General features: G+C 41.1%; 1 protein-coding gene across 2 annotated transcripts in view; it reads right to left on the bottom strand.

Moving 5' to 3' along the window:
- The window catches only part of COG5 (component of oligomeric golgi complex 5), a 309,622-nt gene that overhangs the window by 31,652 nt on the left and 252,014 nt on the right, over positions 1 to 25,956 (bottom strand). For both annotated transcript variants that reach the window (XM_037889131.2, XM_043551539.1), the window contains exons 13-14: positions 25,090 to 25,251; positions 23,291 to 23,390 (exon numbers count right to left, since the gene is read on the bottom strand). In XM_037889131.2, the coding sequence (XP_037745059.1) occupies positions 23,291 to 23,390; positions 25,090 to 25,251 (262 nt within the window). The remainder of the gene's footprint in view (positions 1 to 23,290; positions 23,391 to 25,089; positions 25,252 to 25,956) is intronic.

Here is a 25,956-nt window from a genome sequence, read left to right as displayed (position 1 = left end):
GGAGCTGGCTCGAAAGAACCTGTCCTAATTCGGGAATGAGAGCCAGCTGCCAGCCCAATTAGCCCAGGGCTATATAAGAGGCTGGGAAGAAGGAAGCCAGGGTGGTGGGAGGGAGGAGTGCAAGAGACTGCAGGCAGGGAGAAAGTCCCTCCCTCCCAGGTTCAGACACAAGGAACCCAGAGCTGTGTATGCTCTATGGTGAGAACATGGTGGGAGCACAAACTTGTAAAGAAAAGCACCACTGGTTCCTGAACCCCAGGGTCTATGAGTGACTTTAGCTGAGCATAATCGAGGCAGGAGCCAGGAGGGCCAGCTGCGCTCTGCTACAGAGAGGTTATCATGTGCTATTCCTAACATTAAAGGGAGTCCTTGCACAAATCACCATAGACCAAAATCGAAATTTACTCCAAAATAGAGAACACTGTCCCTTCACATTTAAATTACACGAACGACGTTTTCTTGGTCATACCAGTGATGCTGAAATCATAAAATACAAGTATCAGACATATGACCATTTAAGTATGGTCCCATAAGGATATCACAGGGAATGTTTACTATTTAAAATAAAGTCAAATTTGGAAACATAACTAGAAATTTTCTTATACACCCAGTAAGGTGCAGAAACACAACATTCTGTTAAAAGAACTATACTGGTTTAGGTTGATTGAGTGAATCTTAAAAAAAGTGCCAACCAATTACAGCAGGAATACTATTAATACAAAACTTCACTGAGCTATGATTGTTATCACCTACATATATTCCAAGGCACAAGTTTATACGCAATTAAAGTCCCAGAGAAATAAGCCCAATGCTTAAGATCCTCCAGCAAGAAGGCATTAAAACCCCAGAACAAACAGTAAGTGACCTTTACTGAAATCTATTCAAACAACCTACTCATAGCTGCTCGGAAAGTAGACAGTCAAAAATATAGACATGAATAAAAATTTAAAAAACATTTTGAAAACATCCAGCACAAGCATAACAAGAGAACACTTCTTAAAATGATATAACAATAAATCTTCATTAATGAAAGAATATTGCTTTAACTCATAGTTCTTCTAAGGATTTGAGAACTCAACATAAACATCAAAATAGCAAATGCATGGTGTAACCGGTTGACTTGCCTCTTTAAGGCCAGGGGCCAGCCAACCCTAGTTAGGAAATAGTCACACTTGAACATGGTTCACCTGTTTCCCCTACAAAGGGCAGCAGGAAGCTGCAGAGAGAGAGGGATGCTCAGAGAGAAAGAGACAGTTACCTTTTTCGTAACTGGGGTTCTTCAAGATGCATTGCTCATGTCCTTTCCATTGTATGTGTGTGTGCTCCCCAATGCACCAGTGCCGGAAGTTTTTCCCTCAGTGGTATCCATAAGGGACCGGCTTTGGCACCCTCTGGAGTGGCGCACGTATGCTGTTGTATAAGGGGTGCTAACAGCTCCCCCCACCCTCAGTTCCTTCTTGCCAGACACTCCAACAATGGGGAAGGAGGATAGGTCATGGAATACACATGAGCAACACATCTCGAAGAACACCAGTTATGAAAAAGATAATTGTCTTTTCTTCGAGTGCTTGCTCATGTCCATTCCATTGTAGGTGACTCCCAAAGCAGTACCACCGGAAGCAGGTAAGAGTTCATGGACCTGTCGATTGCAACACAGCTCTGCCAAAACCAACATCATCTCTGGCCTGCTGAGTGATAGAATAATGATTCGTGAACCTGTGCACTGAGGACCATGTCGCAGCTCTGCGTACATCCTGGATAGGGACCTGTGCCAGGAAAGCTGTCAAAGATGCTTGCACCTTTGTCAAATGAGCCCTCACTATTGGAGGAGGCACAGCCTGTGCTAACTTGTAGCAAGTGCAGATGCAGGTGGTGATCCAAGCTGAAATTCTCTGAGAGGACATTGGAAGAAGACCTTTCATCCTGTCGGCTACCGCAACAAAGAGTTGAGTCAACCTGCAGAAGGAGTTGGTATACTTTAAGTAGAAAGCCAACACCTGCCTAACATCCAGAGTATGCAGGCTCCTCTCCTCGTTATTTGTGTGAGGCTTCAGATGTAACATGGGGAGGAAAATGTCCTGGTTGACGTGGAAGTGCGACACCACCTTCAGCAGGAAAGCTTGTAGAACACCGTGTATGGGGGCTCTGAAGTAAGAGCTCTAATCTCAGAGACTCGCCTTGCTGAGGTAATGGCTACAAGGAATGCGACCTTCCATGACAGGTGGGAAAGGGAACACCAAGCCATAGGCTCAAATGGTGTGCCCGTGAGCCTGGAAAGGATCAGGTTGAGGTTCCATTGAGGAACCAGGTCCCAGACTGGCAGAAACAGTCTTTCAAGGCCTTTCAGAAACCTAGCCGTTATGTCATATGAAAAAAAACGACCTACCCTGGATTTGAGGGTGGAAGGCCGATATGGCTGCCAGGTGAACCTTGACTGAGGAAAGGGCGAGACCCTGATGCTTTAGGTGAAGCAGGTAATCTCGAATGCACTGCAGCAACGACAGGGAGATATTCCGCTCCACTACCCAGCAGGAGAACTGCTTCCACTTTGCAGGGTAAGTGGCACTTGTCGAGGGCTTTCTGCTCTCCAGGAGAACTTGTTGCACCTGACTAGAGTAGGCCAACTCCTCCAGGTTCAGCCAGCAGCATCCAAGCCTTGAGATGGAGTGATGCAAGGTTTGGGTGCAGTAGCTGACCACGGTCCTTTGACAGCAGGTCTGGGCGGATGGGAAGCTTCTGCGGGGGCACTATGCCAGGTCCATGAGCATGCCGAACCTATGTTGGTGTGGCCAAGCTGGGGCAATCATGATGACCCAGGCCTTGTTCCTCATGATCTTGAAGAGGACCTTGCTGATTAGTGGAATAGGTGCGAAGGCGTAAAGCAGGTTCCCAGACCAGGACAGGAGAAAGGCATCGGAAAGTAAGCCTCTGCGCCAAGGCCTTACAGGGAGCAGAACACGTGACACTTCCTGATCTGTCTGGTGGTGAACATGTCCACTCGGGGAGTCCCCCCTCAGGAAAAGCATTCTGACTACCTCCAAGTGAAGAGACCACTCGTGATGAGAGAAGAAGGACCTGCTGAGACGATCTGCCTGTGTGTTCCTGACACCAGGAAGGTGAGGTGGATCGCATGCTGGATGCAGAAGTCCCACAGACAGAGGGCCTCCTGGCACAGGGCTGATGACCTGCCTCTTCCTTATCTGTTGCCGTAGAATCTGGAGGCCGTGTTGTCCATTAGCACCTGCATCACCCGACCGGAGAGGTGGAGAAGGAACCCCATGCAAGCCAGCCAAATGGCCCTCAGCTCCCTGAAGTTTATATGAAGCACGAGCTCTTCCCTGGACCATAGGCCCTGTGTGCTCAGTGTGCCCAGATGTGCCCCCCACCCGAGATCAGACTCATCCGATATTAGTGAGACCCTGGGTTGCAGGCTTGCGAACTGCACACCTTCCAGTACCATCGCTGGGTCAGACCACCACCACCTCAACAAAATGGCCGAAGCCATGGTCTGGGTCGCAGAGTCCACAGCAGCCACGGCCGCCTGGAGGGCTTGCTCTGGCCACCGCCATGCCCTTGTCGAGGATAGCCAGGAATTCTTTCCTGGGCTCCTCCGGCAGAGAATCGGCAAACTTAGCCATCAACTGCTATATTTTGAAGTCATAAAAGCTGAGCAAGGCTGGATGGTTGGCCACCCTCAGTTGGAGGTTTGAAGTAGAATAAATGTTTTGACCAAATAGATTGAGCCTCTTCGCCTCCTTATTTTTTGGTGTTGAACCTGGTTGACCCTGCCTATCGCGCTCACTGGCCCCGGACACCACAAACGAGCTTGGGGCAGAGTGGTTATACAAATCCTCATATCCTTTAGCAGGAACAACGTATTTTCTTTCTGCCCATTTGGTGATCGGGAGCAGGGTGTTTGCCACAGGGCTGTAGTAATTTTTGCCACTCCCTTGTGCACTGGGGATGATGGCTCTTGGTGCCGCAGCTCCGGTGACCTGTGGCAGCACTCGGCAGATCTTCGACGATATCCCAGTGATCTACACCTCGCGCTTACACAGCGTTGCCGCTCTGTAGACCGGGAGCGAGAGATCAACATCTTGGAGACCATTGACACATTCACGGCGATCCGTACCGGCGCTCCAGTGGCCTGTGACGGGGCTCTGGGGACCGACATTTGGATCCTCAGGAATGGTGCCTTGAACTGGGAGACCAGCTTGGATGCTCCCTGCACAAGGCTCTGGGGACCAGCGCACCTCCGCAGGTCTGCGCCCGACCACCGACGTTCAATGCCACGAGCCCGAAGAGCGCTGCCTAGAGTCCAGAGACCGACGCTGGGAACTCTGGCAGGTAAATGAACCCGCATCCAGGGGTTAGTGGTGCTGCTCGGGCGAGCGCTTTTGGGGCACTCCCCAGAGTAGGGAATGGTGCCACACTGATGGACACCATCAGAAGGGTCCCATGGCAGGCTTGCCCCTCGAACAGGGCACCTCCGGGGCTGGGGTGGGCGGCTCCAGAAGGGACAATATGTCCTTAGCATCCTGAAAGGACTCTGGTGTAGACGGCACTGCCAGCTGCTGAGTGTCTCGGCCACTACCCAGGGTGGTGGACGGGTTTCAAGCCAGGCTTGACAGCTTATCTGCCACTGGAGCCTGGCCACCAACTGGAGGGGAAGAGCTGCCCCGTGCAGGTCTTTGCTCTCCTCCAGCCCTCTCCTTCGCTTTACGGGTTCCAAGAGAACATCCCCTACTGGCCCTTTCTCTGTTTCTTAGCCGGTACCAGGGATGAGCATCAGCATTGGTTGGATGTCGGTGCTGGCAGCACACTCCACATCAAGGCCGCTGTGCTTGGCGCAGGGTCGGAACTCTTGGCTCCGAGGCTGGTGCCTTCAGGCCTTCTTGGTACGTGGCCTGAAGCTTTTACAAATGCGACACTTGTCACTCACGTGAGCTTCCCCCAAGCATTTCAAACAGCTTCTATGGGGGTCGCTGACTGGCATGGACTTTCTGCAGCAGTCACAAGGTTTGAAGCCTGGGAACCGGGGCATGCCCCATTCCAAGGCTAAGTCCCATATGGGGATTATCTAACTATTTTCTACTAACACCAAGGGAACTATTAACTAAATTACTTAAAAAAACTATATACAATCAAACCACTACTGTGACAAAGTAGGAAAGCAGCTTGCCGAAGCAAGAAGACATTCCAGCATCATCACTGGCGGTAAAAAGGAACTGAGAGTGGGGGGAAGCCAGCAGCGCCCGTTATACCGCGGCATACACGCGCCACTCCAGAAGGCGCCAGAGCCGGTCCCCTAAGGATACCATTGAGGGGAAAACTTCTGGCACAGGTGCATGTGGCGAGCACACACACCTACAATGGAATGGACATGAGCAAGCACTTGAAGAAGAACAAGCAGAGTCAATGGCTGATGGGAGTAAGTAGTCTCTAGCAGGGAACCTTGAGTTTTCAGGGAAACAGCTCCAGCCAGAGAAGGCCTGGAAGACCCCCAGCAAGAAGTCTGGGGGTATGGACTAAATGGGGATTTGAGAACTTTTATTTTGAATATTTTGTGATACTAATAAATCCAGCCCCATGGTTCTAAGTTGCTAAATATGCAAAGAGTTTGGGTGGAGTTTAAGTCTTTTGAAGGAGAGACTGAGGCAAGCCATAAGGGGGTGTGAGGGAGGTGACCTACACGATGACACATGGTATGACTAAATTAGCCAGTATTTAACTAACATCCTACAAATATTAATTTTAGGCAACTTTTCATTCACATGCAAGTATGTAGTGATATAGCATTACAAACTAGTCTGTTTTGAGTCCCTATCCAGCATCATTTCTTGCAACAAAATCAGTTCAATCCAAGTTCTCCAGAATTAAGAGTCCATCTCAACTGAGGTTTCTCACATCTTTTCAAAGAGAAAAAAAAGTTCCTTCTCCAAATGCCTCAGAAATAGTCTGGCCTCCAAAACATATCCTCAGACTAGCAGAGATAAACTTGGTGCCTCATATGTCGGCAGTTCTTTTCTTTCCTGATGAGAGCATCCATGTAATCTGGGTTCACTTCCATCTCACTCCCTGATATTTCAACTTCAAGAGACCTGACTGATTTTAAGAATTTTACTCTGACACCAACATTTTCACATATTAAAAACAAAACAGACTTGTGTTGAGTTAAAGGTGGTAAATCAGTGTGCTGAGGTTAGGGTTTAGACTTTTACCAGCCACTTAGTGCTCAATCATCATTAACAAGGCAGGAAATGCAGCTAATCTGGGAAGAACAACAAACCTTCCACTGAATGCATTTTTTCAGTCAGTTGTTATTAGACTTGCCCCATCCAGCTTTGCTTGCTGGAGGATCAGCTGAGTCTTTTGAAGTAACTTTAAAATTGGACACACAGATAGAGAAAATTCTCTCTACTTGATGAAGTTTGGCTTTTAGACATTTTGAAACCACACAGCAATGGCTCCTCAGCTCTTGATGAAAGAACCTAACTTTAGGGAACTGATACAGGAAAAATAACCTTTCTGCAGGAACATGCAACTCGTGCACTCAGGAACTGTTGTGCACAACTAGACAGACATCAACAAAAAATGTTTTAAAACAATATTTTTCCAAAATTATTCATTTTTTTTTTAGTTCTTTCAAACAATCAACTTGATTTCAATAGAAAGATTTGCTGAGCCCCTGTAGATTGTAAACTACTATCAGTTGTTTGAAGAACTGAGCTGGTAAATCTTTACCACAGTGAATAACATTTGAAGCCAAGCTGTACTGGGTTCACTGAAGCTGCCTTTAGGAAGACATGCTACGAGACAACTAAGATCCATTGGACATAAGCCCCAACATTTGCAGCTTGGTATGAACTGTCAGCTGCTGTCTCTTGTCTATCCTTGCTGCCACACTGGTGATTCCTAGGATCCTGTCCTGAGGCAGGAAGGCTTTGAGGGTTGATCTGTGTCTAGCAGGGCTTCTACATACTCCATTTGTTGCTGGATAAGTTGGGACTTTGGGTCGTTTATCATGACTCCAACACACTTGTGGTCACACAGATTGATTTTCTGAAACCTTCTGGGATGATGTCCTCAATCAGCCACTTTATTTATCTAGAGAAACACATTCACTACCATGCTATGCAGGTAGGCCATTATTATTACCACCAAGCATGTCAAGAAAACACGTGGAGCAGATGCCAGACCAAAGAGCAGGAGATGACTTTGGTAGTGCTGTTCCTCTTCAACACATCTTAGATACACATGAGACTATTTTCCAGGTAAGTGCCTGCAAGGTCCAAAGTGTTTTGCCTGTTGCCTTCCTCTAGGACAGACGTGATGCTTCCACCAGGGCAACCATGGGGAACTCGTCTTTGATCAGATATTGATTCCATTCCCTAAGATCTAGGCTGTGCTAGAGCCTTCCCATCTTTTTGGCTACCTGAAACTATTTGTGTTGAAGCAGGCATCAGACCTCTGAGAAAAAGCAGTTGCCAAAACAAAGGAGATACCAAAAGGTCGAAAGTGCCTAAGACAATAGCTATAATATATGGTACAGCCATGTGGGACAAAACTGGAGGGTAAGGTTTAAAAGGGAACCTAAAGGAAACATGAGAAGCAGTGCTGAGATGCAGAACAATGGGCAATGACTAACAAGAGGAGCACCTTTCCCATCATGGTCAAGAAGGAACTTGCTAGAACATTTAGAAAGCAGCATTTATGCTCGTAGTTTGTGATGTAGTATGCTAATATGAACAACACTAGTGAAAGAATGTTAAAACTGGGGAAATGATTTTAGCAGTGCTAGCTGAAATTAGTACGACCTTGGGATGGCCTGAGTTGGTTTTAACAGAGTCTGATCTTGTCTTGGAAAAAATAAAGAGTATACTGATCAGAATGTTCCTAACAGAGGGACCTAGACAAATTGGAGGATTGGACCAAAAGAAATCTGATGAGGTTCAACAAGGACAAGTGCAGAGTCCTGCACTTAGGATGGAAGAATCCAATGCACTGCTACAGATTAGGGACCGAATGGCTAGACAGCAGTTCTGCAGAGAAGGACCTATGGGTGACAGTGGACGAGAAGCTGGATATGAGTCAACAGTGTGCCCTTGTTGCCAAGAAGGCCAATGGCATTTTGGGATGTATAAGTAGGGGCATTGCCAGCAGATCGAGGGACGTGATCGTTCCTCTCTATTCGACATTGGTGAGGCCTCATCTGGAGTACTGTGTCCAGTTTTGGGCCCCACACTACAAGAAGGATGTGGAGAAATTGGAGAGAGTCCAGCGAAGGGCAACAAAAATGATTAGGGGTCTGGAACACATGACTTATGAGGAGAGGCTGAGGGAATTGGGCTTATTTAGTCTGCAGAAGAGAAGAATGAGGAGGGGATTTGATAGCTGCTTTTAACTACCTGAAAGGTGGATCCAAAGAGGATGGATCTAGACTACTCTCAGTGATAGCAGATGACAGGACAAGGAGTAATGGTCTCAAGTTGCAGTGTGGGAGATTGAGGTTGGATATTAGGAAAAACTTTTTGACTAGGAGGGTGGTGAAACACTGGAATGCGTTACCTAGGGAGGTGGTGGAATCCCCTTCCTTAGAAGTTTTTAAGGTCAGGCTTGACAAAGCCCTGGCTGGGATGATTTAGTTGGGGATTGGTCCTGCTCTGGGCAGGGGGTTGGACTAGATGACCGCCAGAGGTCCCTTCCAACTCTGATATTCTATGATTCTATGATTCTAACTGAAAAAGTGAGTGTCTTGTCATATGACCCAAATCTGTTCTGAACAACATAACAGTTTGGGGGAAAGAAGAGCTAGTGCTCATACAGCTGGGGCAGAAGGCTTCTTGAAGGAGACAATTAAAGATTCCTAGAAGAAACAGAGGGGAAACAAAATGTGAATGAGTGTGAGATTGAAATTAACAGGTGAGAGTCCAGCAACTGTGCTAGCCAATATGTAGTCACAAAAATATTCAGAGAGAAAGCTAGGCTGGAAGTGAAAAGTTTTTTCTCAGACCTTATTCAGCAGAAGTTGAGGGCTGACAACTCAGTACTGGGTAAATCTGCCATTCACTAAAGAAGTCAGAGAAAGGCACTCTGTACTTTAAGACATCTGAGGGGATCTATCAGTTCCTATGTGGAACCCAGGTCTGCATCCAGAGAGGGAAAGCCATATACCAGTGCCTGGGACCAGGCTGGGGACACGAACCAAGTCAAACCAAACATAAGCAGTGGATCCAGCCCTACATCTCCAGCTAAATGCCTTACCTTATTCCTGAGACTACCTTTGGACAGAAGATAAGTATGACCCCACAATCATTAAGTACTAAAAACCTAGTTGAAGTAACATGTAAGACTTTCGTTCTTAGTATCCAGCCAAGAATTCTTTAAATACACAAATACACAAAGTTGTATTCCGAAAGACCCTGCAACCTGTGCAAGAAAAGACAGAATAACTGATAAATAACTTTTTACATTTTAATGTTGTACTTGAATAATGCAAAAGAAACTTTTGCCTAATTTGAGACTTGGTTTCCTGTAACTGATAATGAATGAAATGTTGCAAACTGAATGAAGTGTAAATCTGCATTTTGGTAGGTTCTGTAGTGCAATGCAGGAACTTACAGAATTGCATTATGTTGTCATATGGGGGGAGGGTAGGGATAGCTCAGTGGTTTGAGCATTGGCCTGCTAAACCCAGGGTTGTAAATTCAATCCCTGAGGGGGCCATTTAGGGTCTGGGGCCAAAAATTGGGGATTGGTCCTGCTTTGAGCAGATGGTTGGACTAGATGATCTCCTGAGGTCCCTTCCAACCCTGATATTCTATGATGATATGTCCTATGCGGTTTTTAAAATTAATTTCTTGCTTTTAACAGGTAATAATGAAAATAGAATTTAGTTTACTAAATCGGTGGAGTCTTGGGTTCTCTGTCTGGCACTATACTAAATGCTAATTAATTTGGACTTTTTCTGTAGGAAAAGTCAGCCTTCTCATAAAACTTTTCAAGAGTTTAGGACTTTGTTCAACTTGAATTTCAAGTGAATAATAGTCCCTACCATGTTTGATGGTGAGTCGGGGCGGGGGGGGGGTAGTTTCCATTCTGTCTTGCTACCACTGCCCTCAAGGGTCAAAAAACCTGACCAAGGAAGCACGGTCAGTCTCATACTAAAGAGCTAAGACCTTGAAGCAAGTATCTTCCACAGATGGTATTTTTACAGAACTCCATTTACTTTCTTTCTCCATCATAACCTACCTCTGCAAATCCCCTCTTTTAAAGGACTACCTAGTAGCATCATAATCTAGGAGGAGTGCTGAAGAGAGCTTAATCAAACTAAGACTGAAGCAGTGCCCTCCCAGTGGAGCATCTGATCTAGCTCTAGGATCAAGAGCATAATAGTCTGTGAAAGCATGACTTGAACTCCAATTGTTTGTCTGATATTTTTCAAGAATAGACACATTCCTGATAGTCATGCTCTTATAGAATGCACTTAATCCATCTGGTACTTGTACTTCTGCTTGATCATAATAAGTTATTATAAAACACAATCCATTCAAAGAGCTTCTGATTCAACAGGGCTAGGTCCTTCAATTTCTCCCCATAAGCTATAAATAATTGGGAAGATTTACAATTAGGTTTAGTGCTTGCAAAAGATGCCCTTTTATCATCTGACCTGTGTAATTTCACCACACCTGGCAAGAATAAAGAGTTTATTGACATCAGTTTATCTATTTATAAGAAAAATCTGCTGCCACTGAAAGCAAAAATTTTATGTGAGGTTTTAAAATCATATTAACTTTGTGGAATAAAGTATAAATAGAACTAGCCATAAGCACCTGCAACTCCCTTTTTCTCCCAGCTGATGTTCTGGCCACAAAAAGAGCCATTAGCAAAAAGAGTAGGTAATCTCCCAGAGTTTTAAAAGCTAAAAGTTAAATTCAAATGCCAAAGGTTTATGAGGTCCCAGACAGGTGAGAATAAGTTTTACACATCTAATTTTTTTTAAAAGAGCGCATAACGAAAGAGTGAGAAGAGATCCAACAGCCTCAAATCCATAAATAACAATAGATGCTATATGAATATATCGATGACAAAGATAACCCTGAATCTTTCAGAAACCACCGATATTCTAAGATATAGAGAACAGAACAAGTCTCAGGTTTCTCCTAACAATGTAAAACTACAGTATAAGTTTCTACTTCACCACATAGGACTCTCTTGTAGAAGGTCTGGATTCCAGAAGAAACTTTTTTACCCTTTCATAAAAAATGAAAACATTTATTTTCCACTGACTCAGAAACCTCAAGATACTGATAGGGAATCCAGCCCTCCTTTTGAGATGAGAGATCTGAAATTAATGGAAGAAAATGGATTTCTTGTACATGGCTAATGGATCTGAATACCGCACTGGCAAGAGTCACATTGGACCATTTAAAATCACCTGAGCTTTTTCTCAATTTATCTTTCATTTCCTCCAGTCCTAAAGATGTTAAAGGAAGGCAGATTGCAGCCTTCCTCTAATGGAAAAAGAAAATATTCCTCTCCAACTCCAGCTGTTTGCTTGCCCTGGAACAAAACTTCTTGGACAAAATATTCAGTAGTATCTAGTGGTTTTGGGTGCCCAAATGAGAGACATGGAAGAGACCCTGATTTTCGTAAGATGCTTGGCACCCGCCCTCTGAAAGTCAGCACCTGTAAGATATCTGGAAAATAATGGGCACCCAAAAACTGAGGCACTCAAATTCACGAGGCACAACTGAAAATCTTGGCCCTTGCATTTGGTGTTTTGACAGTCTGAGGTTTACCCCATTGAACCAAAATGGAGAAAGCTGTGGAGGACTTCAGAGACAATTTGTGTTGATCCTGATACTTTTGACTAAAGCCATCTAATGAATTCTTCATACCTGCCAAGTTAATCACTGATGGATGAATCCTGTTGTGATACACTATTCCCACAGGTGAATTGCCTCCAGCCTGCCTCTATTGGTTTCCCGCACACTGGACTATTTAGAACCAACCTTCACAAGGCAGAGGAAGTGCAGAGAGCCTCTACATGGCTGCTCTATCCATCCCACAGAGGGTTTCAAGACACAGAGAGCCTTTAAGCAGGACCACTACAGTGGGGTGAATTCCACCGACACATAAAAAGCATAAGCAATTTATTTAATTACCATCTGTCTTTTTAAATGACTATTGATTCAGTCATGCATTAATTCAGTTTATAGTACTTCAATTACCATTTTTAAACTGAATTAGCAAATAAGCTTTACATTGTTAAACTCTAACTTGATATCTGGTGAGAGCTATTCCAAAATAATGAAAACTCCAAAGCCTCTGAAATAAAGTGATACACATTTAATTAAATTTACTTATTTAAATTCAATGTGAATCATAGAGTTTAACTTGATATGAAACCAATCAAACCACATAATATGAAATGCTACAAGCATTGTGTAATCATGCTGTTTTTCTACCTGTTATCAAAACTAGATGCTAGATTTAAAGTATAATTTTTAGTCCACTCTACCAGCAAGATAAAATATAGTACATAGTACTCCAAGATGTTTAATGCCTAGTTAAACCTTTTCTGTATTTTAGCCAAGAGCGTCAAAAAATATTCCACATTTGTCATGCGAATCACGATCCAGATAGCACAGGAAAACATGAAGGAAATATATGAATATTTATCTCCTAATCTATCTTTCTAAATCACTGCAAATTCATATGAAAACATACAAGATGTGAGTAAATTTTTCAAAAGCACCTGAAGTTACTTAGGAGCACAAAACCTTGGGCTCTGAAGTCACTTATCACATAGGCACTTGTGAAAATTTTACCCAGTATGACTAATTACTCTTTCCTAATGTACCTCTAATTACTTCCAATTTAGGCCCACTGCTATCTTTAGCTTTTACTATTTTGCTAAATTAATAATCTTTATGACATTATTTTAGTGTCAAATAGCTTGCCTGCGCATGATATTTGAGCCTGCATTATTTAATCCTTTTAATGTGACAAATATTGAATTCATGTTTGTGTGTTTTACCATTTAAATAGCATAGATGCATGTTTTTCAATGACAGTCATGTCTTCCAATTACTTATAATAGACAGTATGGACTCTAAAAAAATTATATCTCAGACAAAAGTCGGGGGTGAAGGGAGAATAGTGCCTCATGGTACCGTTGGCTTGAGGCACAATCACTGACCAGTTGAAGCCTCCCCAGAAATGTCACTTTTATTATTGTTTTGGACTGTTTGCAAGTTCATTAAATTTCATTCTACATTCCAACAGTTCACAATATTCGACAGTGAGACAAGAGGACTCGACACATTTGCCTAGAACTGTCAGACAAATCTCATTGTTGGAAGAGGTCCTGAATAATGATTCATCCTTAAACTGAAAAAAAAGGATGATTCCATTTAATTCAATACCACACAATACAAGACACGGTTTAACTTTCATAAGACCACATCATAAAAGTGACAACCAGAAATTTATCTTATGTCATTATGCTAAGGGTCTAGCAATATTTCTATTACAAATAAAGGTTTCAGAGTAGCAGCTGTGTTAGTCTGTATCCGCAAAAAGAACAGGAGTACTTGTGGCACCTTAGAGACTAACAAATTTATTAGAACTTAAGCTTTCGTGGGCTACAGCCCACTTCATCGGATGCATAGAATGGAACATAAAGTAAGACGATATATATATATATATATATATATACATACATATATATATATATATATACACACACACACACACACACATACAGAGAAGGTGGAAGTTGCCATACAAACTGTAAGAGGCTAATTAATTAAGATGAGCTATTATCAGCAGGAGAAAAAACTTGTCGTGATAATCAAGATGGCTCAACTGTCTAAATGGGCCATCTTGATTATCACGACAAAAGTTTTTTTCTCCTGCTGATAATAGCTCATCTTAATAATTAGCCTCTTACAGTTTGAATGGCAACTTCCACCTTCTCTGTATGTATATATATATCTTCTTACTATATGTTCCATTCTACGCATCCGATGAAATGGGCTGTAACCCACGAAAGCTTATGCTCTAAATAAATTTGTTAGTCTCTGAGGTGCGACAAGTACTCCTGTTCTTATTACAAATAATGTCTCTGATGGGCTCACAAAATTTGCTCCAGCAAAAGGACCATTCTAAAACCAGTAATTTTTCTGACACTATGGATCTTCACTTTTTGTGCGGAAAGATATTACCTTACGTCATTATTGCTTTGCATAAATGTACCTTTGCTTAAGCTTATGAATAAGTACTGATAGCTTAAACTGGTTATCAGCACAAACATGGATTCTATAAATACTCCACAACTCAACTGAAATATGAAGAAGTAATGAATAAGCCTTGCAAGAACCATCACATTCTGATGACAACTAGGAAATAACAGCACTTTTTATACAGGATCAAACTTATCTGAATCAAGAGAAAAACATTCCAGATCCAAAAAAATGGCCAATGTCTATTAATAGAACAATCCATGAACATACTCTGAAATCTTACAGACTACCCTATGGGTACTTAAAGGTAATTATTATAGGCCTATTTCAAGCCACATCTATATTCTAGAATGTCAGGAAATCAGCACAGTACAAGCAAACATCATAAAACAGTAAGTTAACTGAAATACATCCAATAGTTCAAAATTTAAAGGGACCTCCACCTACAGTTCACAACTGGAAACGGGCACAAAAGGAACAATCAGATAGTTATGTGTCCATTACATCAGTAGCACTCACAAATTTGTGCGCACAAATGTTTGTTAATGTAAAACTCCAGGTGCAAAATCAGAGACCATTTTTAAAAACACAGATGCAATGTTTATGCAAAAGTTGATGTTCTAAAGTAGCCTCTGTAACTGCATCAAGGTGTCAATAACCCAGGGTATAGAGGGCCTTACCAGACCCTTTGCTTTTCTTTAGACTTGTGGTCAAATGAGATTGGTGTGGACTGATCATCTGGCACAAGGAAGCCTGTGAACCCTCTGCTACCTGTGAAAGGGTGCTCTAGGCTGTCCCTCAACAGCCCCAATGCATATAAGAGGTTTAGTGATAGGCCAAGGATGTGTTCTGAGATCCACAGCTGTAGTGTCTCTAAAACCCCAGTGAAGGGGCTGTGAAGCTGTAGCAGCTTCTATACCAGCTGATGGGCTGAATGAGCAAGAACTCTTTTGCCAATACAAGCTACATCTCCACTAGAGGTGTTTGCTGGTATAGCTATACTGGTAAACCCTTGATAGTGCGGACAAGGCCTTAGACTTTTTTTCATTTCCCAAAGGAGAAAACAGAATTGTGGTCCCCCTACAACAAAATTTTTCAGTTTCACTAGTCTTGTTAGTTTTTGTTTTTTTCTCAAACTGTTTGACAGAAAAGGGGGAAGTAACAGGGGGCATCTATTAAGCTAGAAGCTTTCTGCCCTATGTCTTCCTAAACAGCAAAATCCTGCTGAACCTAAAGTTAAGGGCTCAAAAAAGCTCTTATTTCCATATACCCTGTTTTCTAAGAAGTTACATAACTGAATAGTCTGAAAGCCAATCACTTGCACCAGGGTCTTTTTTATTCTCAACATTTTTTTTTAAATCACCCTTTCCTTTTACATTTTTGCTCTCCTTAATAATCTTAGTGGCTGAGCCACAATCTTCCATTACAAACTCTGGGTCAGTCATGGTTCTTTCATCATTGTAGATTCTGTATAAATACTTCTTGCATTCTGGCTGTGAACAAAATAATCCACTGCACATATTTAGCTCTTCATTCCCTTGATTCATCATGTCACACACTTTTTCCTTTACAAATGGCATTGTGAAATTCCATTTAAAGATGGTGTTGCTTTCTCGGTTCAGAGTTTAAGCTGAAGTAATTGTTATTTTTGCATTCCACATTGGCTTTTTAGCATTTTCTTCCCTCAATCTCTTCTATGAAATGATACTTACACAATAAGTAAAAGCAGCGATCATTCTAGATTACGTTTAAAAATTTAAAACAAAAAGGAATAACAGAGGCCATTTTATTGGCTCTCACCCTCCATGGAAGATCAATGAAGCCATAATTACCAAAAATGAGAATTTTCTAAACTACATTAACCAGAGGCATATACCACACCTTGTGACTACCAACTATTTGACTCAAGACTGAGATGAAGAATCAGATGCTAATTATCACAAAAGTTTCTGACAATGGATGGGTGGATATGCAGGAAGGTGGCTTCTCCATTGATGCTCAGTAATTACTTTCTGGTTGTTTTTTGTTTGTTTGTTTGTTTTTGGGTTTTTTTTACCATACTTTGAGACAAGATCAGCTTTTTTGCAGTAAATTTAAAAGTTGAAAAGATATTTTCTGGAAATATATAAAAATGTCCATATCCTCCTCAAGCTTAAAGGAAGAAAATAATTTGTTACGACCGGTTCTGAATGCTCAAAGACATTTAAGAACAAGGTGTTAATGCTGCATACCTGTTAAAAATGGGAAACTGAAAAAGAATCACTGTTACTGGCAGCAAAGGCTTAATAATTTGCAACAATATTAAAGACCACATTTGTAGTTCAGGGCATTACCTAAGGGAAACACAGAGCTTTTCACATGCCCATCAAGTTCAAATATAGTACAAGTCTGTAGACTAGGTGAGATAAAATGATTGTCTCAGTTTTGTTCCTAATGGACAGGTATCCACTTAGTAAAACCACCACAATGTGTTTCTCTAAATGGTAATCTTATTGGCAGTCTCAGTAAGGAGACCAGTGATAGAATGACTTTGAGACAAGATATACTCCTCACTCCAAGAACTGGTCTCTCTAGAGAAATACTGAAATGCAACGGCAGGAAAATACACTGAGCCAAACCTGTTCTGTGGGTAAATGAAGACTTCATTCAAGAATGGTAATAGTGGAATTGCCTTTGAATTACATATTCTTGTTAACTGTAAATAATGTATTTGGAGTTGAGATACTACAGTGATGGGCACTCTAAAAATACCTTAAATGATAGACAGATGGCTGAGGAATATCTGTCCATCTGGATATTAAACTCACCAAAAATAGGACATTAAATTAAAGGAGGCATTAGGGTGCACTAGCATCCAATGCTACATAAACTGTATTGGCATAAAAATGTATTGGATTAAGGAAACCAATGGAACAGACTTACTATTCAAGGTACCTATGCTATCAATCCAACAACATTTTGAGTTGCCAAGTACTCACCAACACCCCAGAGTGTATAATCTGTGCTCTTTCCTGGGTCTCAACTATGCACTTGTGTTAGATAGGTTGGTTGAAAGCCGTGGCTCAGTCACTTATGGCTGACAAGGGATACAGAAGGAAAGTTACATGGAGGGAGCATACCTCTGAAATGTCCCTCATTTTCAGTGATGTTGCTTTTAGCTCCAATCAGTGCCAGCTCTAGGTTTTTTGCCGCCCCAAGCAAAAAAAAAGGGTGGCCAGAATGCTGCCCCTGGAATTGTGCCACCCCAAGCACATGCTTGCTTTGCTGGTGCCTAGAGCCAGTCCTGGTTCCAATATTATATATGTTCCACAGAAACTTGGCATCTCCCTCACATTTACCGTTTACACCAGAAATAAAGAACTACTAAACTGAGGTTATAGAAAGAATTTTATACTGAAGGATGGAATCCCGCGGCATATTAAGTTTCCCACATGAATAATTTGTTTGTGCCCCTCACTCTGGGCCTTTCTTTGACAAACATTGTGCCCCATATTTGGACATCGGCTATGATAGCAAGTGAAGTCCTGAAGCAAGTGAAGCAGTCACAAGGTTTTATTGCTTCACAGATTCTTAACTAACAGAGTTCAAAGACATGCACTAACATCAGAGCAACAGCGCAGATCAGTTTTATTGCATAGCCTTGCCATAGACAAGACAGACACATTTTGCCAATGTGAGAAGTGAGAAGTATAAGAGAAATTAGATCCTGCAGAAGTTGATAGCATAATTCTCTCGACCTGCCAAGAAAATCAAGTGGGTGAGTTGATTTTTACAACTCTGCCTCTGCAAATTATTCTATTTGTTTGTTCATTGGTCAAAAGACACCAGGCCAATTTGTACCTGCCTGTTAAGTCTTGTTCGGGAGGGGGAAAGGGGAAGAGGGAGGAGGCAGCAAGTCAGAGCCTCCACAGCATTGACAACAAGATAGAAGGTGTAACAGTGGGATTCTGATTTAAATTAATACCAATGCCTGACAGAATGATTGTGACTTTGGAAAAAAAATAATTGAAAGAGGTCCCTGGGTTCAAAAGGCATGAGAACCCCATCTTCTTTCGGCAACTGAACTTTCATGCTCACAGTACAACACATTTTATCTATGTGCAAAGGGTGGGTGTGTTAGTGTATTTTAATCCACCCACATGCACAGCTGAACAGAAATAGCACCAAAGTAAAAGAACATACAGTACTTACATTACCACTCACAAACTGTGAGCTAACTGAAATCATCACTCAAAATGAAGGAAGAATGAAGAAAAAAAAATCTAAAAATACTCTAGGCAATAATCCTGCACTGGGAAGGGGACAGACAAGATAACCCAACAGGTCTTTTCAATCTAATTTCTCTAAAAATCTTTGGATCTTGGAATTTATTTTTCTGCATTATCTAACGTATACTGACAATGGTATGAATTTAGACCAGGGTTTCCCAAACGTACAAGCTTTTGGCCTTTTCACAGACAAATGTTTCACCACCCTCTCTTCCCAAGACCTCTAGTTCGAACCACGAACACAAGAAACATGTCTAACTGCAATCAGACCAAAACACATAATTATGTTACCAAAAAGGAACTTTAATTATAAAGGAATCGCAACATTTTAAATACATTCAAAATTCAGTGCAGTAGATGAGCCGACTTGTTGGTGAAAATTGTGCCCCGGGAGGTTGAACTGGAAAAATACACTTTTGCTTCAGCTTCAATCAGCAGGTGATTGTGACACTTTCATTTTTTCACAAGCAGCAAAAAGAAACCTGACTTGCAGAGATTTAAGGACAAAGTGGGATGAGAACTTTCAAGGCTTCTGCTCCTAAAGCTGGGTTTTCCTCCACCTTCAGAGATAGCCAAAAGTTAAGCTCCTGGCTAGGGAAAGTCATGACCGGGACATGTCGCTGGAGAGGCCTGTCACTGTGTCTTAGAAAAGCGCAGTTACTGCTGCCAGCTCTATGGCATCTTATGAAGAGGTTGGTGAGTCACCTCCTTCCCTTCTGCGGGTCTGCAAGAAGTAATTTCATAGGTGGTTCTGAAATTCCCTGTGATACAGATTTATGACTCCCTGATGGTTGCTAACCAGCTCCTCAGTTCCTTGAAGTCTAAAACAACAGGAAATGACTAAAAGTTCCTCTCTGTGCTCAGGAAATACAACTACCAACTTTTCTGATTTACTTTCCTACTCTATCGTGCGCAGACAGAAAATTCCTATTTCCAGCTCTGGAGAGAAGAGTTCAGATCATTTCGGTAACCAATGATGTCAGCCAGGCTGACTAAGTGAGCCGCCCAACATGAATTATCAAAGGTATTAGCAAGTGAAGATGGATGATCACTCTACAAATCTGTACTTCTGCTCTTAATTCAGAGTCAAGTTAGTACTTTATCTCATGTGAGATACCTCACAAGGAATTGCTCGTGAAGGAAACCCATGTCAACACAGAACAAAGCAAAGAGTCAAGAATTTAGTGAAGTTCACTCCTTTAATTGCTTCGTGAAGGACCCGATAGAGCAGTGGTGCCCAACCTTATTACACAGGAGGGCCACATAAATCTAAGCACAACCTCGTGTGGGCCAAACAGATTCTACATATTTTAATAAGATTTAAAGTCACCTGAATTGATTTATATTTTAAGTTCAGCTTGTTTTGTATGTATTTAGCTAAGCTGTTTCTATGTACAATATTGTCTGTTTACACATGTGTGTAAACTAAAATGATATAAACATGACAACAAAATGCTAATGAAATGGCCGTTAATACACTGTGTTGAAGCAGGTCACAGGCCTTATGAAATGCTCTGGTGGGCCGTGTACAGCCTGCGGGCCTTAAGTTGGACACTCCCATCACAGAGAATAAGAGAAGCCAGCATGGCCTCTATAAAGAAAAAAGCATGCCTTTCTAATTTAATAGCATGCCAATGTAATAGTTAATAAAGGCAAACCAGTTGACAATTTATTTAGTCTTTCAAAAAGTCTTTTGCAAAGTCCTTCACAAGAGGCTATTAAGGAAATTAAGGAGCCATCTGATGTCATAGATTAGAAATTGGCTATGAAACAGAAAACTAAGAGTAAGACTGAAAGGGTCAATTTTCAACATGGCAAAAGGGTAACACTGGGAGCTCAAAGGTTCTATACTAGATTCATGCTAGGTACTGTTTCATATATTTATTGATGATCTAGAAAAGAATGACCAGAACGCTGGAAAAATTTTTCAGCAGACAAAATTATTTAGGTTAATCAAAATTAGATATTGCTACTATTACTAATAAAAGAACAGTTAGGAACTTCAGAGAGACGTCACAGCACTAGGTGAATGGGAAACACAATGGAAAATGAAATGCAGTGTTGACAAATACACCAAAATCTGAATTAGCTACATGCATTGCTGGTTTCTAAACTAAATGTACAAACTCAGAGCATCAGTGAGAAATAGGGTGACCAGATGTCCCAATTTCATAGAGATAGTCTGGATATTCAGGGCTTTGTCTTATGTAAGTGTCTTTTAACCCCCACCCCCGTCCCGATTTTTCACATTTGCTAGTGAGAGAGCATCTTAATTAAAAAACTCTGCTCAGTGAGCAGCAGTTGTGTTAAAAAAAGCAAACAAAACATCAGAATGTACAGAGAATGACAGAAAAACATAACACCTTCACCAGGAATATGATATTCAGTTCTGGCCACCTGCTCTCTCTCATATCTATAACAACATAAAATCAAATCAAAATTGAAACAAAATGTTATGATCAATCCAAAACAATTTTTTTTACTGAATTTTCTTTTGAAGAACTTTGACATTTTTGGGGTTTGTTTCAATTTGGAATTAAACCATATTTCAAAATCTCAAAATCCTTTATAAAACAGAATTTCCATCCTCCAAACAGCTCTAGTTCTAATGCACCTTTGCAAGAGAGAAATTTTTCAATAGAACCATCAGAATCATACTTCACACACACTAGAACCTGTGCAGCACCTCAGCTAACTCATCAAGCTGAAATGCTAAGTAGTCGCTTATCTTGGGTTTGGAAATCTGTTGCTTTCAGACATTCTCAGCCATAACTCTAGTGTGAAGTGAATCAGTGTTATTTGACAAAGGCACTGTTTGCCATTTGGTAGCTGCTTCAGGTCCTAGAAGTTTTGATAATATGAATACTGAGTAGGCAAAAATAAGATTTTTCTGTAGCTGTATAGTATACAATTTACAGTGTTGCATGGTTTGTAGAAATACTAGAAAATAGGCCCGACGGACATAAGTATTCTCTCACACTGCCAGTTTGAGTAAATCAGATCTCTTGATTTTTCAAGGTTTCAAGTTTGTTCCCCCAAAACTCCTCGGATTTATCTTCCCATGATGGATGCTCAGTTGCTAAATATAGCAACAAAGTTGAAGGCTTCATGCTCTCTCACCTAGCACTTCAGAACACAGTGTGGTTTCAAACCAATTGATGCAAAGCCACACATTATCATACTTTTGCATTTTCTTTTTTTCCTTTCTGAGTTGTCTTTGGAACAACATGCTGCTTTACTAGGCACGAAATGATCCATCTTTCTGAATAACTCAGCCAGAAATGAGCTCCAACAAAGACTGGGTAGCGTGAAATATTCTCATGGGAGGCACAGTGCCCATTTGCAGCTGACATGTCTGGTGTCCAGATCATTGACATGTGGGCATAGGTATTTTGTGTTGTACAAAGTAAGTGATATTGTTAATGTGGCTTGTGCTGTATTGTAACCGGTAAATCCAAGCACACATACACAGATACAAGTTTGCTGTTTTATTTTCAAAGGCTATAGCAACCTACTTCTTGCACTAATCTGCACTGACAGTCTAGCTGGAGTTATAAAATCAGAACATGGTGGCTCTAAAGGGAGGCCCCATTATAGGGCTTTATGTTGTGTATCAATTTAAAAAATCATTTAAGTGTATTAATTATTTTCAAAATGTTAGCTTTTCTGCATGACCTGCCATGGACCAATCCCCTACCATACCCTTCAGTCTCCTTGAGGTTGCCCAGCCCACATTTTGGGAAACCCTGATGTAAAGCATTCAGTAGAAATGGTCACTTGGCAACCAAAATATTTACCAATGCTTTTCAATTTTTTACAGCCCATTCAAGTATGGTACATGCCTGAAAGGTAAACAGAACCCTAATAGCAGAGGTATTTTATAGTAAATTGCTGCGTAACTGTATCAGCAGGCATCCACTATCAAGTTTCTGTCACTGAATGAACATTACAGTGTAGTACTTGAATTTCAGTGAAATCTGATCTGCCTTCAGAACTAGAGCTGTTTAAGAAAATACCTCACTAACACATGTAAGTAACCAAAACAGCCACTTACATTGTGTATAAAAAGTTTTCCTATTGCAGGAAGAAGGTTTTTTAAAATTTAAACTGATGTTTGCAACAAAAGTATGAAAACACTGACATCAGAACTCATGGGAAAATTGTACATATATTTAAAAAACCAAAATGGTTCCTATTACAATTCCAATCACTATACTTCCAAATGTTGGTTTCTTGCTGCTCTACTGCTGTCCAATTTCACACTAGGTAGCAGTGCATGGCAAATAGTCAGGAATGTGTGACATGACAATAAGCAAGCTCAAAACTGAGCACCATTTAAATGCACACTTGTGAAAAATATGCCTGAATTTTGATCCAAATAAGGGTCCCAAACTGAAAATTTTATTTGCATGTACTAGGATTTAAATACAACAAATAAGAGGTATTATATAACAGACAGACCATCAAGTGTTAGTAGCTATTACACTAAATTTTAATTCCACTGCAAAACAACTAACATCCTGACATTTCAGTTTATAGTCAACAGGGCAAGTTCTGCTTTGACTTACATACACACAAATCCCACTGCAGTCAATGGGTCTGCATGGGTGTAACCAAGAGCAGAATTTAACTCAAAATGCATTCAATACAGTGGAAAGTGCATTCAATAGTTTTATGTACTAGGATTCCAGTGCTGTTATTTTAATAAATCTGTGACAAAAAGAAAACACTGTATCTTTAAAAACATTATTTAGAAATTGAAAAATTACTTACAAGCTGCTCAGATTTTACACCATATAGTTGTATGGTCTTTGCCACGTTTTTTGAAACAGCTAAACTGAGGTTTGGGTCCACAGCAGCCACATTTAACTCGCTAGAAAAAAAGGAGATAGATCCTAATTAAAACTAAATAGTCCAGATTGTAACAAATGAACTATTAATAACTAGTAACATGGCATGTCAATTGGAGGAGAATAGTATATACAACCAAAACTCTATGAGGCACAATGGTTCAATTTACAGTTTAACAAGTCTATTCAGGAATTTTATGAGCAGAGTGTATCACTTGCCATTCTGATGCTAAGAAAGAACTCACAGTGAGTAAATTTGGTACTGCAGCATGTATGCTAAAATGATACTATTCCCATTGAGTTCAAAATATTGACTTCAACGCATTACTTGGCAAGCAGAATTTGGTAGAGGCAAGCACAGAGCCATTCACAGATGAGGCTGAGAGTAAACTATGCAGAGATTCCAAGGTGGGGTCTTTGTTTGTCACAACTAATAGGCTTTACTGTAAGCACAATATGCAGTACAAGGGACCCCAAAATAGATGGAAGACAACAAACTGAAGAAAACAACAAGATATTATGGTCCAAATCACTTCCTGGGGAATCCCTTTAGGAGGATGAGCGCTGACTCCTCAGCACTATTTCCCTCACCTTCCTGGAATCCCACAGAAATCCATCTGCTAGGGCTCCATCTACAAGGAGCTCTGCAGAAATTTGAGAGCAAGGATAGAGATAGCTATCCAAGCAGCATTATCCCCCTATGGGTCATGTTGCCAGAGGTAATCCTCCAAGCATTGAGGGAGATGTGAAGATTCACAGAATTGGGAAGCCTCACCCTTAGAGAACTTCACAGGGCCCTAAATTTCACTAGCTAGACAACTCAGTTTTCCTGTCCTTTGTGAAGTTATCCTACTTCCTCTGCAAGATGGGGCATCAGGGCCCATAAATATGTGCAATACAGTCCAAACCAGCGATACTGGGTCAGAGGCTTGGGAGCCGCAAGTGGCTCTTTAATGTGTTTCCTGTGGCTCTCTGCACCACATTAATTTAAAACGCTGTGTGATTTACTGTGGCTCTTTTGGGTAACGTTGATTGCTAATTTGGCTCCTGAAGTCTGATTATCACTGGTCCAAATCCTAAAATGAGATGAGCCCTTGTAATTCCGACTGAAGACAACAAGAGCTGTAAGAGTTCAGCATTTTTCACAATATTAACACATCCAGTAAATTACATAGAATGCTACCTATTTGGACTGTTTGGACCAGTCCTTGCTAAATAGACTAAAACACTGAAATCAGGGATTAATGAAAATGTTCCATTTGTGATTTAAACATTTCAGTTTACTTTTTCTAACTGGGATATTCCTCTTCATTTACTATTCTTGTTATTTCATTCTTTATGCAACAGATTGTTTTAACCAGAGATTTAGTTTATAGCCAAGCAAATATCTTCCCTTTCGTATATTCAGAATAATTTAGTTGTAACACATTTACACTAGATTTAAAATTGCTCTTTCTTACTGGATTTTAAGCACAATCATGTGAGTAAAATTACTTATGCGCATGCTTGCAGAGAGCAGACCACATATGAATATTTCAGAATTACTCCTGCACAACAAGAATCAACAATTGAACCCTGATTTAATTTCAGTGCTAATAACTTCTATAATTAAAGGGGAAATCAAACATTTACTGTTAATGAAGTTTCATTTCCAAAATTTTAATATAGAAAATAAAAAGACATGGTGCAGATTACATGTTGCAATATATTATAACCACTTACCTTGCTATAGTTTTAATGATGCTGTCCAGTTCATCAGTGGAAGGAGGATTCCGACCCCCAGGGGGAAATACAAGGTTGATGGGGTCAAAGAGTCGAGATAATGACTTTGACAAATAAGCAGCTTCATAAGGTTGCAATGAGTCTTTCAAGGCTTTTTCTGAACTGTGGGCATAAAACAGCATTATCATTTTCTAAAGTTGAAATATATAGTAGCAAGTTGAGGCTGGGACTCCTCTAGAGCTTATAAACTCTGCAGGAGCCAGAGAGCTATATATAGCACCCATATTTTTTCCCTTGAAGTAAATAACTGTTCAGTTAGCGTCCCTACATAGTTCAACACAGCTCTGTGCACTAGCTCCCCATGAGGCCTATTGTATGAAACAACTTTGGCGTCCCTAAACCAAGTTATTCTTGAGATATGCAACATTAAAAACATGAGGAAAGTGTTCCAAAAGTGGGATCAGAGCCTTTTTCAGAAGTCACATATCTCATAACAGATGGCCTGAGCCCCATCCAGAGCATGCTAAAAAATTCTCCTCTGACATGGAGCTACCTGTATAAAACACCAGGGAGAAAGGACCATTTTTGTGCTGGCTTCAATATTAAATTTTAAAACTACATTTAATATACTTCCATCATTACAATTCCTATTAGCGAAAATGATTCAATAGTAGCTACTATGTAAACTCTACCAGTGGAATTATGACTTTTATACTTAGGAACAATAGGATCAATGTGCCGGGTGGGATTTTCCAAGGGGCTTAGCACTGACCTTACTTGCTTTCACTGAAGTCAATGGTAAAACTCCCGTTACTTCAATCGGAGTATAGGTAAGCCCATGCACAGCACTTTTAAAAATCTTATCCT

This window comes from Chelonia mydas, chromosome 1 (assembly GCF_015237465.2).
Source record: "Chelonia mydas isolate rCheMyd1 chromosome 1, rCheMyd1.pri.v2, whole genome shotgun sequence".
Taxonomy (NCBI): Eukaryota; Metazoa; Chordata; order Testudines; family Cheloniidae; genus Chelonia; species Chelonia mydas.
The sequence above is the reverse complement of the archived record's forward strand: the minus strand, read 5'-3'. Positions and strand labels throughout refer to the sequence as shown.